This window comes from Cantharellus anzutake (genome assembly GCF_015039405.1).
Source record: "Cantharellus anzutake strain C23 chromosome Unknown EI90scaffold_115, whole genome shotgun sequence".
In the NCBI taxonomy this organism is placed as follows: domain Eukaryota; kingdom Fungi; phylum Basidiomycota; class Agaricomycetes; order Cantharellales; family Hydnaceae; genus Cantharellus; species Cantharellus anzutake.
Genome location: NW_024067065.1, coordinates 239953 through 254150, shown reverse-complemented (window position 1 = coordinate 254150; position 14198 = coordinate 239953). Strand labels below are relative to the sequence as shown.

The following is a 14198-nucleotide window of genomic DNA, read 5'->3' as shown; positions in this document are numbered from 1 at the left end:
CGACCCCTGGCCCTCAATCATAACGAACATAGAAAAATCACTCACCCAATGGAATAAAACCCACCCATGCTGAAAAACGTTGAAAAACACCTGAACAAAAGAATATGAGAGTTTATATGGAACTCCAAAAGCCCCCCCCCCCCCCCCCCCCCAATCAGCATGAATCAACTGAACAAACCAAAAACCCAAGGCAGCAAAAATGTCTTGAACTTACAAGATAGGAATGAGGCAATCCACCTCATCAAACTCCAAAAAATCCTCAACAAAGCCCCCAATAAGCCCCTGGCCTCAGACACCACTGAAGCAATCCTAATAGCCACCCTCCCAAAAAGCCAACTGCCCCAGGACCCAGCATACCCCTTCATCACAGACATCCTCACCCAAAAACCCTTCCTTAACGCCCAGTCCCACTCCAGGAAAATCCCAGCTGAACTCCGTAACACCCTAAACATCGGAACCAAGTATAACCTCAGACTAGAAAACCCAACAATCGACCAGCCTGGGCCCACCCTGGCCTAGGAGACAACCTTCGAATCAATGACCACTCAAAAACTACATCCTGCCTAAGAGCGACTCATGGGTGTACATGTATCAGTGACCTAATCACCCAAGTCAGCCACCAAGAAAACCCAATCCACAACCCCACAAAAAAAAAGTGTTCCTGCCCCCCATGTGCAACCTACAGACAAGCCAGGTGCAGAAACCCAGAAGCCTGTTACCAAAGAGCGATAAAGATAACCACCAACCTTGACTACCACTATAACCCCTACAGTGTCAGGGCACACCTGCCTGACCCCGCGCCGTACTGCCCTACTCCACAACCCCTGCTATCAGCCCCGTCCCTCCTTCCTCACTTTTCCCCTTTTCTCTCTATTTCTATTCTACAGTCGATTTCCCTTTTCTCCATGTACCACTACATACCTAACCCCATTTCCCTGATCGCCGCACACACTCCTGCCTACCGAGCAGCTGCCTCCGGGATCTCCCACGGAGACACCCGGGGAGGTGCGGCTGTGCGCGGAGATGACGTGGCCTCCTCCACATGACCCTGACCGCATGTATATAATAGCGCCTGGGGTGGGAACAGAAGAAGCAGCCTTCTTCTCAACTTCCCACTTCAGCCTAAGTGGTCGGGGACGCTCACCCCGCGACGGGATCGCCGCTACGCACAGCCACTATCCGTCCCACCGAGTCCCGCACGCAGGGACCTTGCCGCTTTCGGAGCTGTCCCTGACATACAGCGACTCACACCTCCTCTCCCAACCAGACTGCCCCCTTGAAGAAATTGCAAAACAATACACCATTGGGGACCCAAAAGACATCAAAATCTTCTCCCCATCCCTGCTCCACACCCTGCTTAACCACCACTACAGAATATTTGGCAGAATGCCCCCAGTTACCCCGAATAACCCCCCCCTGACCACAACAGCCTCACAACGAAGTGGCATTCACAGATGGGTCCTGCTCCCAAAATGGTGAGACATACACCACAGCTGGCTTTGGAGTATGGTATGGCCCAAACGATCCCCAGAACACCAGCAAAAGAGTCAATCCCTGCTACTCACAATCCAATAACATAGCTGAAATACTCGCCATACATCACGCCGCCACCTCCATACTGCCATCATCCAACCTCCATATCAAATCTGACTCAAAATGGTGTATCAACTCCCTCTGCAATCACCTCGAAACCCTCGAAGACTCGGACTATGCCTACACAAAGAACAGCTACTTGATTAAATTGACTGTAAGCACCCTGAGAAGTAGACTCACCCCCACCTCATTTGAATGGCTTAAAGGCCACATGTTAGAATGTGCGGACTCGGACGACTCCGGAATGGAATCGGAGACTTATCGTGGAAGGACCTCGGACTCATGCGGAGCGCTGTGCCATTGCTGGTTGTCCTAGGGGTCCCTAATTTCGGATCTAGCAGAGGGAAAGTCTCTTGGGGGGGAATTCATGTCGATTTTGGACTGAGGTTACAAGTTACTAGGTACATTGTATATAAGGAGGGGTCCGGAATCAAAAGGAACAAGGGTAGGACAAAAGGAGACAAAGGGAGATGGAAAGGGGAACAACACCGAGGGTCAAGTGTTTGACTCAATGGTGTTTCCCAAAGGAGGAATGAAGGGCCAAGGCCCAAGAAGGAAGGAAGGAGGATGGGAGTCGGGAATGGCTAGCTGACTGAATAGAAAGGAAGCAGCAGCCCAAATAGGAATGAGGGAGAATAGCGGAATTGAAATGGACAATGCAATAGTTGCAAGGTCCGGAGTAAGTCCGGAAAGTCCGAACTCGGAGGTTAAACTCCGGAATATTGGCAAAGGTAATTAAATGGAATGAGCTAACCAATACAATGGGTATAAGCGGAGGTGGGGTCAAAGTCCGAGGTCGGAGCTAAGACCGGAGGTTCCAGAGACGAGACGTGAACAGGATACCGGAGCAGAGGTCCGGAGTTGGGAGCATAGGTTTTGCGTACTCGTCTGGAAGGTGTCGAGGTTGGGGTCGGACCCGGAATGTTCCGGAGTCGGACCGAAGGTGGTGTCCGAGCCGGAGGTGGGATAACCTCTTGGGAGTCGGCAAGGAGAAAGTGATGGAAGGGAAGTAGGGCTCCGGAAGTCGGAGTTCGGAGTTCCAGGAGCCCGGAGCGGAGGTCGGGATTGTATGGATATGACACCACACTGGGATCTGCAGAAATGAGGAAGCAGACAACCTCACCACAATAGGGGCACAATTATGTCAGGGCTCGGTCCTCGATCAGGGACAGCCCGACCTCAGTCCTAGGTGTGTGCGGTGTTCCGGGTGGTTGGGCGCTAGACCCTGTCCTCAGCTCCTCAAACTCACTGAAGGGACTAAGCGGGGATTGAGTTGTCATGTATTACAGAGGGTAACTACAACTTGCCTAAGCGGGGATTGAGTTGAGAAGAAGGGTAAGTTTCCCTATTCCCCGCTTGGCTACTATAAAAAGGAAGTGTACTGTACAGTTCATAACGTGACTCCGGGTAGAAGCCGAGCATGTTCCCACAACTCGGAAAAGGTGTCACATGGGTTAAGGCGAGTTGCTCGCCTTAACCCACGTGATTTTTTCCTGCGGGCTCACATGCGGGTTGAAGTTGTGACAGGGGCTGATCCCTGACAAATTAGCCCCAGAACACCTCCCACCTGTAGAACCTCCCCCCCCCACATACCAAGCGGAGCCCACCTACATGCCCTAAACCAATCCACAGCGACCAGACTAATCTGCAGATCCAGATTAGCCAAAATACCCGATCAAAGAACAACAACAGCCAATAACATCACCAGAATCCAATCGACTCTGGCAAGCCTAAGTAACGACCCAAGACAAAATATGGGAAACTATAGCAAAGAACTGCAAGGAAACCTCACCTGAGATCCAGAACTTCCTCTGGAAGCTGACCCACAGCTGTCTCAAAATTGGTGAATACTGGAAGAAAATCCCAGGCTTTGAACACCGGGGAGAGTGTGACCAATGCCAACAAACTGTCAGAGACCAGAATGAGATGAAGGAATGTCTCCGTGGCAGAGGGCTTCGGCCTCAGCGACTTATGCCAGGAGCGCTGTGCCAAGTTGTCAGGGGATGACTCCCGGGTCCCCATGACCCTCCCCTATGGCCCACAAGCAATATCTCTGTCAGTTTGAAGCTTTTAGAATGAAACAAAACCGTGGATAAAGTTAAGAAACAGTCCTTTTAGATGGTAAAAATATTACAGTCAAAAGTTTACTGGTTCCCGAGATATTCACATTTCTTTCCCAATGTTCCTTCTTATTCTGTCATCTATGTGCTATTTTCTTGTTGTAGGGATATATTTTGAATATTACACCTATGCCAGGTTCTAGGCATGCTTGTAGTAGATTAAATCTCATGCTACATGGGTGTAGATAATTTATAATGATCCTCTAATGTCTGTCCAGTCTCATAAAGATCATGAGATCTGTTAAACATCTGAACTTGTCACTTGTTCGTTGACTATTCTGATAGATCATTGTTTTATTCTTTGAATATTATTTCTCCTACAACGCATGTGTTACAGGAATGGGTTCCAGGGAACCCAACCTGAGCTGTTCGGCTCACTAATGGAGGTGGCTGCGTAGCCATCGGAGGGAGAGCAGAATAGGATGAGGGTATGGGAGTACAACCTGTGTGTCGGCCAATGGTAACTTGGCGCTCCTGGGAGCGTACCGGTAGCGAGTATGATGTGGGCTCCTTGAGGGAGCCACCTGGCTGTCCGCTAATGGGGACTTGGCGCTCCTGGGAGCGTGCCGGTAGCAGGTGTGCTGGGAGTGTCTGGCTAGCGGTGACTTGGCGCTCAATGGAGTGTACCAGTAGTGAGGGATACTGGGACTCCCAAAGGGAGTCACCCAGTTGGTGGCTATCGGTGACTTGGCGCTCATGGGAGCGTACCAGTAGCGGAGTTGTTGGGGAAAGCGGGCTGGTGGACCAGTGCACGGTAGTGGGTGACCGTGGGAAGTGGGACCCGCAGGTGTGTGGCCAGGCATCCTGGAGCTGCCTGGACCATATCCTTCTCCTGAGGAGGTGGGATAGGCTACAGTTCCTGATAGGGAACTTCTGGTTGGATGGGAGTAACCACTCGACCACCTGGTGGACTGGTGGGAGCGGACAGCAGGAGGTTGGGCATGGGAATGCCCTCCTTGTTGCGGTTTTGTCATGGAGAGGAGGAATAGGGAGGTGGACATGGTTCCAGGGTTACAGGTTGAGTTTACAGTGGTGACACAATGGTGAGGATGTTACAATCGCAGTACAAGGTTTGTGGGTTATGTATTTGATAATGAGAAAACCTCTCGGCAATTACCATACATGTCATATGACTTGTATCTATCTAATACAAATGTTATAATGGCCAAAGGAAGTCCTTTGGAAATCAACAAATCCCCCAGCCAGCACCAAAACCCAGTGGGAAAGCTTGGCATGGGGTTTGGCAGAGAATGAAGTGAGAAATATCTTACCTGTGTGCCTGGTCTATAGGAGTCTAGGCCCATTTCCATAGCAAAGGGCCTCAAGGTCTGGTTGCCTGTCACGGACCATAAGATTCTCCATTTCCATAACAGCATGGGTTAAACTCTGGCTTTAGGCTCGCTATTAACTTTCCAGCTGTCTTATAGCAGGCCCCAGGGTGCTTGCACCCCATCGTTCTGTATTCTGAGCATTTGGGGCATGGGCAGGATCTGTCGTTGCCTTGGATGTGGTCATCGTTCGCTGGTATTCCTGCTTGGTAAAGGAGGTCTATCGTCCTTAGACAACTGTGTGTGAGTCTCAGACACTTCGCTGTGGGTGAGTTCTCGCTAATTTTGGTGTTATCCTTTTTTCCTACATGGTACCATGCCGGGAGGTCAAGGCAGATATCCATGGGGATATTGACGTCTTCTATGGCAAGGTTGTATTTGGCTCCGGTGTTCAAAATGGCTTTCAGTTCTCTGGGGAGGGTTTTGCTTGAGTAGCGTTTTTTCCTGAAGACGCTTTGGGCAAAGATATCTATTATTTTCGGGTTGCATTTTTCCTCATCCTGGATGTGTTTTGGGAGGGAGTGCATTAGTATTGCTTCTGCCGTGTCAGCTGTGGGCGGTCTACTCGGTGATCTATCAACTATCTTCTTTAGTTTTATCAGCCTTATTGCTTGTTCCTTGCTCTTATGTTTAGGACGTTTCTCCCACCTTCGCCTGGGGATCTACTGAGGGTGTCCATACTGACAGAGGGGATCTGTGAGTCCCAGATAAAATCTTTTACTAGGGTGCTAAGTTCCTTTTCAACCTTCGGTGGCATTCCTTGGGCTTGGGTGTGGAACTGGGTCATACTGCCTACTACCATCTGTGTGATCAGTTTACGACCTTCCAGGGTGGGGTAGGTTCTCTTCCAGCTGTTCAGGCTGGATTTGATCTTAGTTATTATAGTTGGCCAGGGGTCATGTCCATTCGAGTGGTTGCTGCACTGGGCGCCTAGATATCTCATTGTCTGGCCATCACGGAGGATGGTGATGTCGTTGTCCAGGGGTTGCTTTAAGTCAGGGTTCAGCTTCCTGGTGTTGGCTAGGGTGTCTTGGTACGGGGGCCTCAGGTCTGGCCAGCCCTATCCAGGGCACAATCTACTGTGGGTAAGGAGATGAGAAGGAAGCTAACTTCTCATCTTCCCACAGTGGCCACCATATCAGGAAAACTTCCGGGGATACCCGGAAGTCACATGAAGGCAGGGTCCGGGGCCGGACCATGCAGCGCATGGAGCATGCGGTGCGGGAATGCACGTGGGAAGCATAGCGGGTCCGGATGTGGGTCCGGGTCCGGGCTAGTCAGGGTGTGTGCCCTGACACAAGTTACACATCTGTGCCCTAACTTACTGACTGGCAACGAGAACTAAAGGGGGTCAACTCTAGTCGATTTTATTACTGAGGTGTAACCTATGTACAAGTTGAGTATATATAGTTACAACGAGGGTGGGCCTGTAAATGGTGGGGCCAAGTGGAGTGGAGCTAATGGAGTTAAACATTAGCCGATTGAATATTACCAAACAAGTCGGGTTACGGGGTTAGTGGAATGGTAGGCGATAACCCAGAAACAGAAAGGAGGGATAGGCCCGAAGGTGGGCTTGCAGGGCAAGCGAGTGAATTGCCCAGCGGAGGCGGGAGTGTGCTAGCGGACGTCGGAGCTGTTCTGCAAACCTTTGGGGCTCCATACTTAGGGAGGCATAAGTAATATATTGAAAGAGGGGGTGGTGACCATTGAGGAAGTGGAGGTGGTTGTGGAATACGGGAGCTCCAAGGTTAGTGAAGAAGGAGCGGAGGTAGTCCAGAGAGTTCGGAGGTAGTGGAAGTCGATGGCCATGTATGGATATGACACAAACAGAATCGATGGCTCACATCTTATTTGAGTGCCCCCTCAACCACGGAGATGTCAGGGACTGACCCGGGGTCGAGCGTGGAGGGACCTTGGCCTCAGCGACTCAAGCGGAGCGCTGTGCCATTGCTGTTTGTCCATTTGGTCCTTAATTTCACAGTAGGTGAGCAGGAAGTCTCTAGGGGGCATTTCAGGTCGATTTCGGACTGAACCAAAACAAGTATGTACAAGCGCCGATATATATAATGGAGGGGGCAAGAGCACAAGGAAACAAAGGGAACCGATCAGAACGAAGACGTCGAACAGGAACAAAGGGAAGAAGGAGCGGAGCGGTACCGAAGGTCATAAGGCAGGACCTGTGATATGGGAAGAAGCAGTAGTCCAAATAGGGATGAGGGGTAAACGCAAGAGATACATTACAAGCGGCGAAAGTGCCGAAGGCGATCCGCGAAGCTCAGGGGTTGCAGAGCTTATGGAGGTTACAGAGGTGGGGTTGAAAGTCCGAGGAATATTGGCAATGGTGTTTACGTAGTATGAGGTCACCAATGCAATGGACTAAGACCGAGGTGGAGTCAAAGTCCGAGGTAGGGACTATGACGGAGGCTCAGAGCAAAGGTACGAGTGGTGTCTGAGTACGAAGTACGGGACAGCGGTGGAAGGTCGTAACTTGGCAGAAGGGTGGCAGAGGAGTACCAGAGGGAGGAGAGAGGGGAAAGGTAAGGGGAAGGAGTGGCGGAAAGGAGGGTTGTCAGGTCCGAAGGTGAGTAATCGGAGCGGACGGGGGAAGCGTAGGAGGATGACGGGAGGGTGGAGGTTGTTGTGAAGGGGAGCGGAGTAGGAGGAGGAGGAGTAGTAGGAGGGTGGCAAGAGGGGTGGTGTTCAGTCCGAGGTGAGTATCGGAGCGGACGGAGATAGGGTCGGAGAGGTAAGGAGGAGTAGAGGTGGCGTGGGGGGTAGAAGGAGGTGTGTTGCCAGGACCGAAGGTGAGCATCAGAACAGCAGCGGTAGGTTATGACTCCGGAGGTGAAGAGGGTGGAGGTCTGGAAGTCGGGTCAGGGTTGGGTATGCACGGATATGACAGCGCCAGGTATATCGCCTGGGGCTGAGGGTCCGGTAGGTATGATGCGGGCGCGCGTAACAACAGGCCCGAAGCAGACAGGGTCCCTGGCCACTCAGGCTAAAGTGGGAAATGTGTTATTGTTATTATCAAGGGAAGTGTAAGCTACTTGCCTAAAGTGGGAAATGTGAGAAGAAGGTTGCTTCTCAGTTCCCACTTAGGCTGTGTTTATATACATGTGGTTGAAGGCCACGTGGGAAGTGCATGTCATCTAAGCACACAGCCACCTCCGTCCGGGTACCTCCGTAAGAGGTCCTAGGAGCGTCTGGTATGCGGGGGGTCATCCAGTGTGTCTGGGTCCGGGCACGTTACACTGCAGCCGGGTCAATGGTACATTGATACAAAGGAAGTTGTCTGTGTGATAAGAAAGGAATAAAGAGGAAAGAGAAGAGAAAAGAAGGGGAGGAAGAAAGGGAAGAGTAAAAGGGGAAGAGGGGGGAGTCGGGAGGAGCGGATGGTGGGCACCGGGTTAGGTGGGGCCGGGTCAGGTGGGTGTGCCCTGACAGGAGAATGGGCATGGGCTACAGCCAAGGCAATGTGTGACCACCAAACTAAATCCACCCCATGGTTTGTGATGTCGGAGGTCACCGGAGGTCATGTGCCCAAACAAAAAACAGACATAGAAAATGAAAATTCATTTCAGTTCTAGCTAGAGGTATATACAGGAGCAAAATGTTCGAAGTACAAGTGTAATTGGCCGAGCTTGCGAGGCGTTTGTAATTATTCATCCCAACCCAAACCCCCCGTGCGGCATTTTTTAAATAGACACATATACCCAATACACAACCACCAATCCCAATCCCAACCCTGACCCAACACCCACCCGAACCCGACACCAACCCTGAACCCAACACCCAAACACCCTAAATATCCAAACACCCAATGCAATAAAACAAAAAACAAAAAAGACCACAGCAGGAGTGAATTGAACCAGAGCCCTACACACTCAACATAACACACAAACGGCACTAGCCGTTAGGCCAAAGCAGATCGCAACTCGAGACAATGACGCTCGCGTATGCGGCATTTTAATGTCTTTGGTTACATGTTATGGTGGCATAAACCGTTAATATTCAATTCCCAATCCATGTAACAAATGTCGATCAACCGACACCTAAAACACAGACTGATGCAGATCTGATGCCCCTCGTGCAGGTGCGGCCCAAGGATATGGAACTTCACCATCATATTTATAACCACTGGGATGATCTTTGGTGGAATTCATTGCCTTGGATGTTCATTTCCCTTTCCGACACGCACAGAAATGATTTTATGGCTGGTTTCAGCAATATATATCACAGTGGCTCCTGTCTCTCCAATTATGTTGTCTGTATGGGCTCCGAGGAACCTTGGTAGCTTTGGGTCACTAATCATATTACGCACATTACTTGTTTATTGCGCTGCGCGAGTTAATCTTGCTTGTTCTCATTTTCAGTTCTTTGCGTTCACCTCCACCTGATCTATTCCAGACCCCGTCTTGGTTGTCGTTTCTCCCGCATTTGGATAGCTGTGTGTGTGGTGTACCGCGCTTCCGGTTAAATTTTTGTTTTACATAATAATACCACAAGTTATGCGTGAACAAACGCCCTTGCATTCCGTGTGCTCTTTACATCTCCCAATCATTCCTTCCCACTTCCCGTACTGCATGTGAGCTAGAAACTCGAGATAGGACCTCCTCTGAAGATTGTGTCACGTCGTATCAAACCGGGTGTTGCGCTAGCGCTAGCGCTAGTTGTTGGGAGCACTTTTGGATTCCCGAGCTGGTCAGAGTACCGGGATCTTATCTCAAACGGATTCCTCGTATAGTTACTGTCCACCTTTCCGCCCTTTCGTTTTTGGGGTCCTTCGGGAGCAATGTTCGTCTACTTACTTCGACCACTTCTACACCTTGAGTACTAGCCAATTAGTTCTATCACCGATGGCTCTTCCTCCCAATGGCCGCGTCATTCTCAAGACCTCTGTCGGAGAGATACAGAGATACAGAGGCGGTCAGTTGAATGCAGGTTTTTCTATGGGACAGATCGAATTATGGTCAGAGGTTGTCCATCACGTTTGGCAGGTTGCCCGGACTGAAACCTTGGGCAATGTATTAGGAGACTCCCAAAGCGTGCAAGAATAGCTATGGAAGGCGTGGATGACGATTTGCTGCATGATGTCTCCCGCTACATCTTCAAGGTTACTACAATGGCGTTATCTTCCACAGAGTAGTCCCTAGATTTCTTGTCCAGGACTGGAGATAGGCGAGGGAGAATCATTCTATTAGCCATTGGTTCGAGGACGAAATACACCCTAGACTGCGCTATGCCCACCGTGGGTGAGGATGATGCCGAAAGACAAAGAAGACGCGTGCTAACACCCTGGCTTTGGTTACGATCGTGTGGATGAACTCCAGGGGCAACACACATTATTCGGAAGAGTTGTCGGAAACACGGTCGTCAGTAGCGTGGAAGGTGAAGCAGCACTGCTGATTGAAGATTTATCTCATCAAGACGCTCTCAGAAGGGGATCTAATATAGTATCCAGCCAAGATAAAATTTATTCGGATTGTTGATAATCCATTCGATAATATTGTAACGGCAGCGAAGAAGCGAGCGCAGCACCTAGCCAGAGAGGCGCAAAAGGAGCAGGAGGAGGCTGCAAGGGAAAGTTTATCATTTGAGGCATGGGGAGGCGTGGATTCAGAATCAGATTGCTCCCACGACTGACTTGACACCCGGAACCGAATAGGAGTTGTTCCGTTCAATCTCGATGTCATTCAAGTCCCCACCCTGCCAGTTGCACCGACCGCGGCGAGTTTTCAGGCACGAAAGGGGAAGAAGATTGTAGGAGAAGTATGTGTCACCACAACACGTGATCGATGACATTTTCGTCATAGGTACCTGAACTCCGTTGCTTTCTTGGCGATGACTAAGCTCACCTACACTTCTCGTGACTCTATGTATAATAGAACCGGTCTTCGTGCTCCGCGCCGCTGCAAATTCGACAAAGTGAAATTCCGCATGCAGCGTTGTATGTAAAGATGCATACCCCTGTCCACGGGCCTATAAGGCCCATGCTCGTTTATGCTTTGTGTGTCTGCACTCGCACTCTATCAACCCAATGGCAACCGCTCTGGCTCTTTTCACCTTTCTTCTTCTTGCCTACAGTGTTTAACTCAGCGCCCATCCCGCAAAATGTATCTGATGGTTGCAACGATCTCCGGAATTGCCGAACGATGTGGGGCCTCGTCTATGGTTGTCTCCTTACCGTCTTTGCTTGCGTTTGGACGGCGGTACACCCAAATGTACCACAGCACGACGGTGATATCTGGTCGTTTTCATCGCATGTTGGTTTGATGATGGCTTCACTGGTTTCGCCGGAGTGGATTCTGGGGACTGCATGGCGCCAATTCATGTTGTCTCGCAGAGTGTCAAAAAAATACAAGATGGTTGAAGGTGTGTCCTGTATTTGTAACAGTAAGGGGCGAGGCACTGACTCGCATTGTCACAAGGATGGACCTTGACCCATTCATACTTTGTCGTCATGGATGGTTTCTTCGACCCATCAAAAGGAAAGGTGGTGGTCCCGGAGAAGTTGCAGAAATATCCTGGCATAATTGAGAAGACGGGGAATACTAGAAAGGCCGCAATCACAAGGAAAGGAAATTCTCGACAGAAGCAAAGGCGATGCGATTTCCAAATGTCTCGTCGTCCTCCAATTACTATGGTTTATCATTCAATACGTCGGACGATGGGGAACCCACTTGAACAGATCGCAACTCGAGACGATGACGCTCGCGTATGCAGCATTAAGTGTCTTTGTTTATGTGCTGTGGTGGAATAAACCCGTTAACATTCAATGCGCAATCCATGTAACAAAAGAGACGTCCGACAAGAATCTCGGATCAACCAACGCCTAAAACGGAGCTTCAAGTTGACGCAGATCTCGTGCAGCTGTCTGGGCCCCAGGAGACGGAAGTCCTATTCATATTTGCAGTCACTGGGATGATCTTTGGGGATCCATTGCTTTGCATGGTCGTTTCCCTTTCCGACACACACAGAGATGATTCTATGGCGGGTTTCAGCGATAATATATTACAGTGGCTCCTGTCGTTGCGATGTTTGTCGGATGGGTCCGCCGATCAAGTCGGTGAGGCAATCGGTGCAGGTGTGATATTGGTACCTATTTCAGTTGTTTACGCCTGTGCGCGGGTCATCCTCTTTGTTCTCACCTTCAGTTTCTTTGCGTTCACCTCCACCTGATCTGTACCAGACCCCGTCTTGGTCGTCTTTTCTCCCGCATCTTGGATAGCTGTGCATGTACCGGCCGCGCTCCCGGTTAAAATCGTGTTTTACATGATCCAGGAGACAGCAACAAGTTATGCGTGAACAAACGCCTCTTGCATTTCCGTCTGCTCTTTACATCTCCGAATACATCATTCCTTTCCCCACCTCACCCCATATTCTTTGCCTCCTCGTACTGCATGTGAACTAGGAACTCGGGCTAGGACCTCCTGGAAGATTATGTCACATCGTGATCAAACTGGGTGTTGCGCTTGCGCTAGTTGTCGGGAGCATTTTTGGATGCCCCAGGCTGGTCAAAGTACCGGGACCTTAAACGGATTCGGATGAGCATCGTACAGTTTTCTGTCCGCCTTTCCGCCCTTTCGTTTTCGAGGTCTTTACGGGAGCAAGTTCGTCTACTTCGACTACTTCTACTGACCAATTAGTTCCATCACAGATGAAAAGGCCGCGTCATTCTTGAAACCTCTGTCGGAAGAATAGAGAGGGGTGTTCCAGACACAAGAGTGGTCAATTGATGCAGCTTTTCTTTGGACAGATGGAATTATGGTCAAATATCTTTAGCATCTGGTGCCAGTCGTGAACCGAAGCTAGTACGAGCCTGGGAACGTATTCTGTCACCGTCCTAGTTGAGATGAGTGAGAGGGAACTGTGCGTCCCGGACACGACAGTCCGCGAGCTCGACCCGGTAATCATTGTGGCAGAAGTAGACGGCGAGGATTGAAGGAGCGACAGATGGCCAGTGTCGAAGGAAGGTTGTCGGTTGTGTTGCCGATGTAAAGATATATAGAAGCACGGCCAAAGTGCCAATAGTATACGAAGCTATTTAGAACAACTAGGAGATGATCGTTGGCGCGGTGCGGGACTCCCAGTACAGCCTAGAGTGGCCGGCGTTCTGTACGTCAGTGGATAAAAGATGATATGAAGAATGTGCCAGGACTGCAAATTGGACCAAACCGAGTCTACGTAAAGTCAAATTTGTTTCAAGTGAATGAAGATACGCACGTTCTTTAATTTCCAAGAACAAGGACCTGCGCGGCTCATAAAGCGCTGAACATAGGGTCATGCCGGCCGTAGGGGTGGGGACTTGAAATGGAACAGAACAACTCCTAAGGGTTCATCAGAAGGGTAGCATAGTAGGACACGAACTTTCGTGCCTGGCACCCCAAAGCTTCGCCCTCGCCCGCTCGAAAGATGCGCCATCCGCGGCTGATCCCTCAGGTTCTCACAGGGGTTCTTTGCGGGTGACTGATCATATTATTTCACCGGGCCGGCCCGAACAAACTCCCCACCTAAACATGATGAAGCACTAGGAGCAATACACGTGACACCACCTCGAAAAGAGAGGGCCAACGTCGTCTGGAACAGAAACACAACCACACACACACCCTAGCCCCCTAATCCCCACCTATAAGACACCCCAACCACCACCATGGCCGATTACCAAAACTCGGACCCAGGAGGGAAAACCTGAAACTAACCGCCGCTAACGTACCCAACGCCCAACGTAGGGCCAGACCATGACAACGACGCATGGACGGACCTCGACACACCCCAACTCCCTAGAATCGCCCAAACGGACGTGGAAATGGAAGACAAAACCTGCTGGCACAAAGGAAGAACTTGAGGAACAAGACTACGCTTGCATCGATAACGTCTCTGAAACGATGAAAGACACACTCGAAAGACTCGCACTCCTCAGATCCGTGGGCCTCTGGAAACACCTCCACTATTACAAAGACTGGATACGAGAGATAACGAACCTAGACATCGAGAATAACTGCCCCAACCCGCTGAGTCCCAAACCTGATAACCTCGCTGCGATAAGCGCCAAGCTCACAGAGCTGACGCAAAGAATTAACACACTAGAATCAGGACAGTAACAGCAAAGCACCCCCTGCCCAGGGACCCAGTCACCGTAGCCACCCCATGGCGTTCC

At 50.4% G+C, this 14198-nt stretch overlaps 3 protein-coding genes across 3 annotated transcripts; all 3 read left to right on the top strand.

Moving 5' to 3' along the window:
* Nucleotides 1-9897: 9897 nt before the first annotated feature.
* On the top strand, nucleotides 9898-10187 carry EI90DRAFT_3134255 (uncharacterized protein; the record flags this gene model as incomplete). The annotated part of the gene is made up of 2 exons (XM_039064649.1): nucleotides 9898-10010; nucleotides 10073-10187. The coding sequence occupies 2 exons, from the start codon at nucleotides 9898-9900 to the stop codon at nucleotides 10185-10187; spliced, it is 228 nt and encodes a 75-aa protein (XP_038909250.1).
* A 163-nt stretch (nucleotides 10188-10350) lies between these two features.
* Nucleotides 10351-10684, top strand: EI90DRAFT_2944171 (uncharacterized protein; the record flags this gene model as incomplete). The annotated part of the gene is made up of 2 exons (XM_039055310.1): nucleotides 10351-10422; nucleotides 10496-10684. Coding segments are annotated over 2 exons (261 nt in total), but the record flags the coding sequence as incomplete, so codon positions are not given.
* A 447-nt stretch (nucleotides 10685-11131) lies between these two features.
* On the top strand, nucleotides 11132-11820 carry EI90DRAFT_3171096 (uncharacterized protein). The gene is made up of 2 exons (XM_039066323.1): nucleotides 11132-11413; nucleotides 11470-11820. The coding sequence occupies exons 1-2, from the start codon at nucleotides 11194-11196 to the stop codon at nucleotides 11799-11801; spliced, it is 552 nt and encodes a 183-aa protein (XP_038909248.1). The 5' UTR covers nucleotides 11132-11193; the 3' UTR covers nucleotides 11802-11820.
* The last annotated feature ends 2378 nt before the right edge of the window (nucleotides 11821-14198 follow it).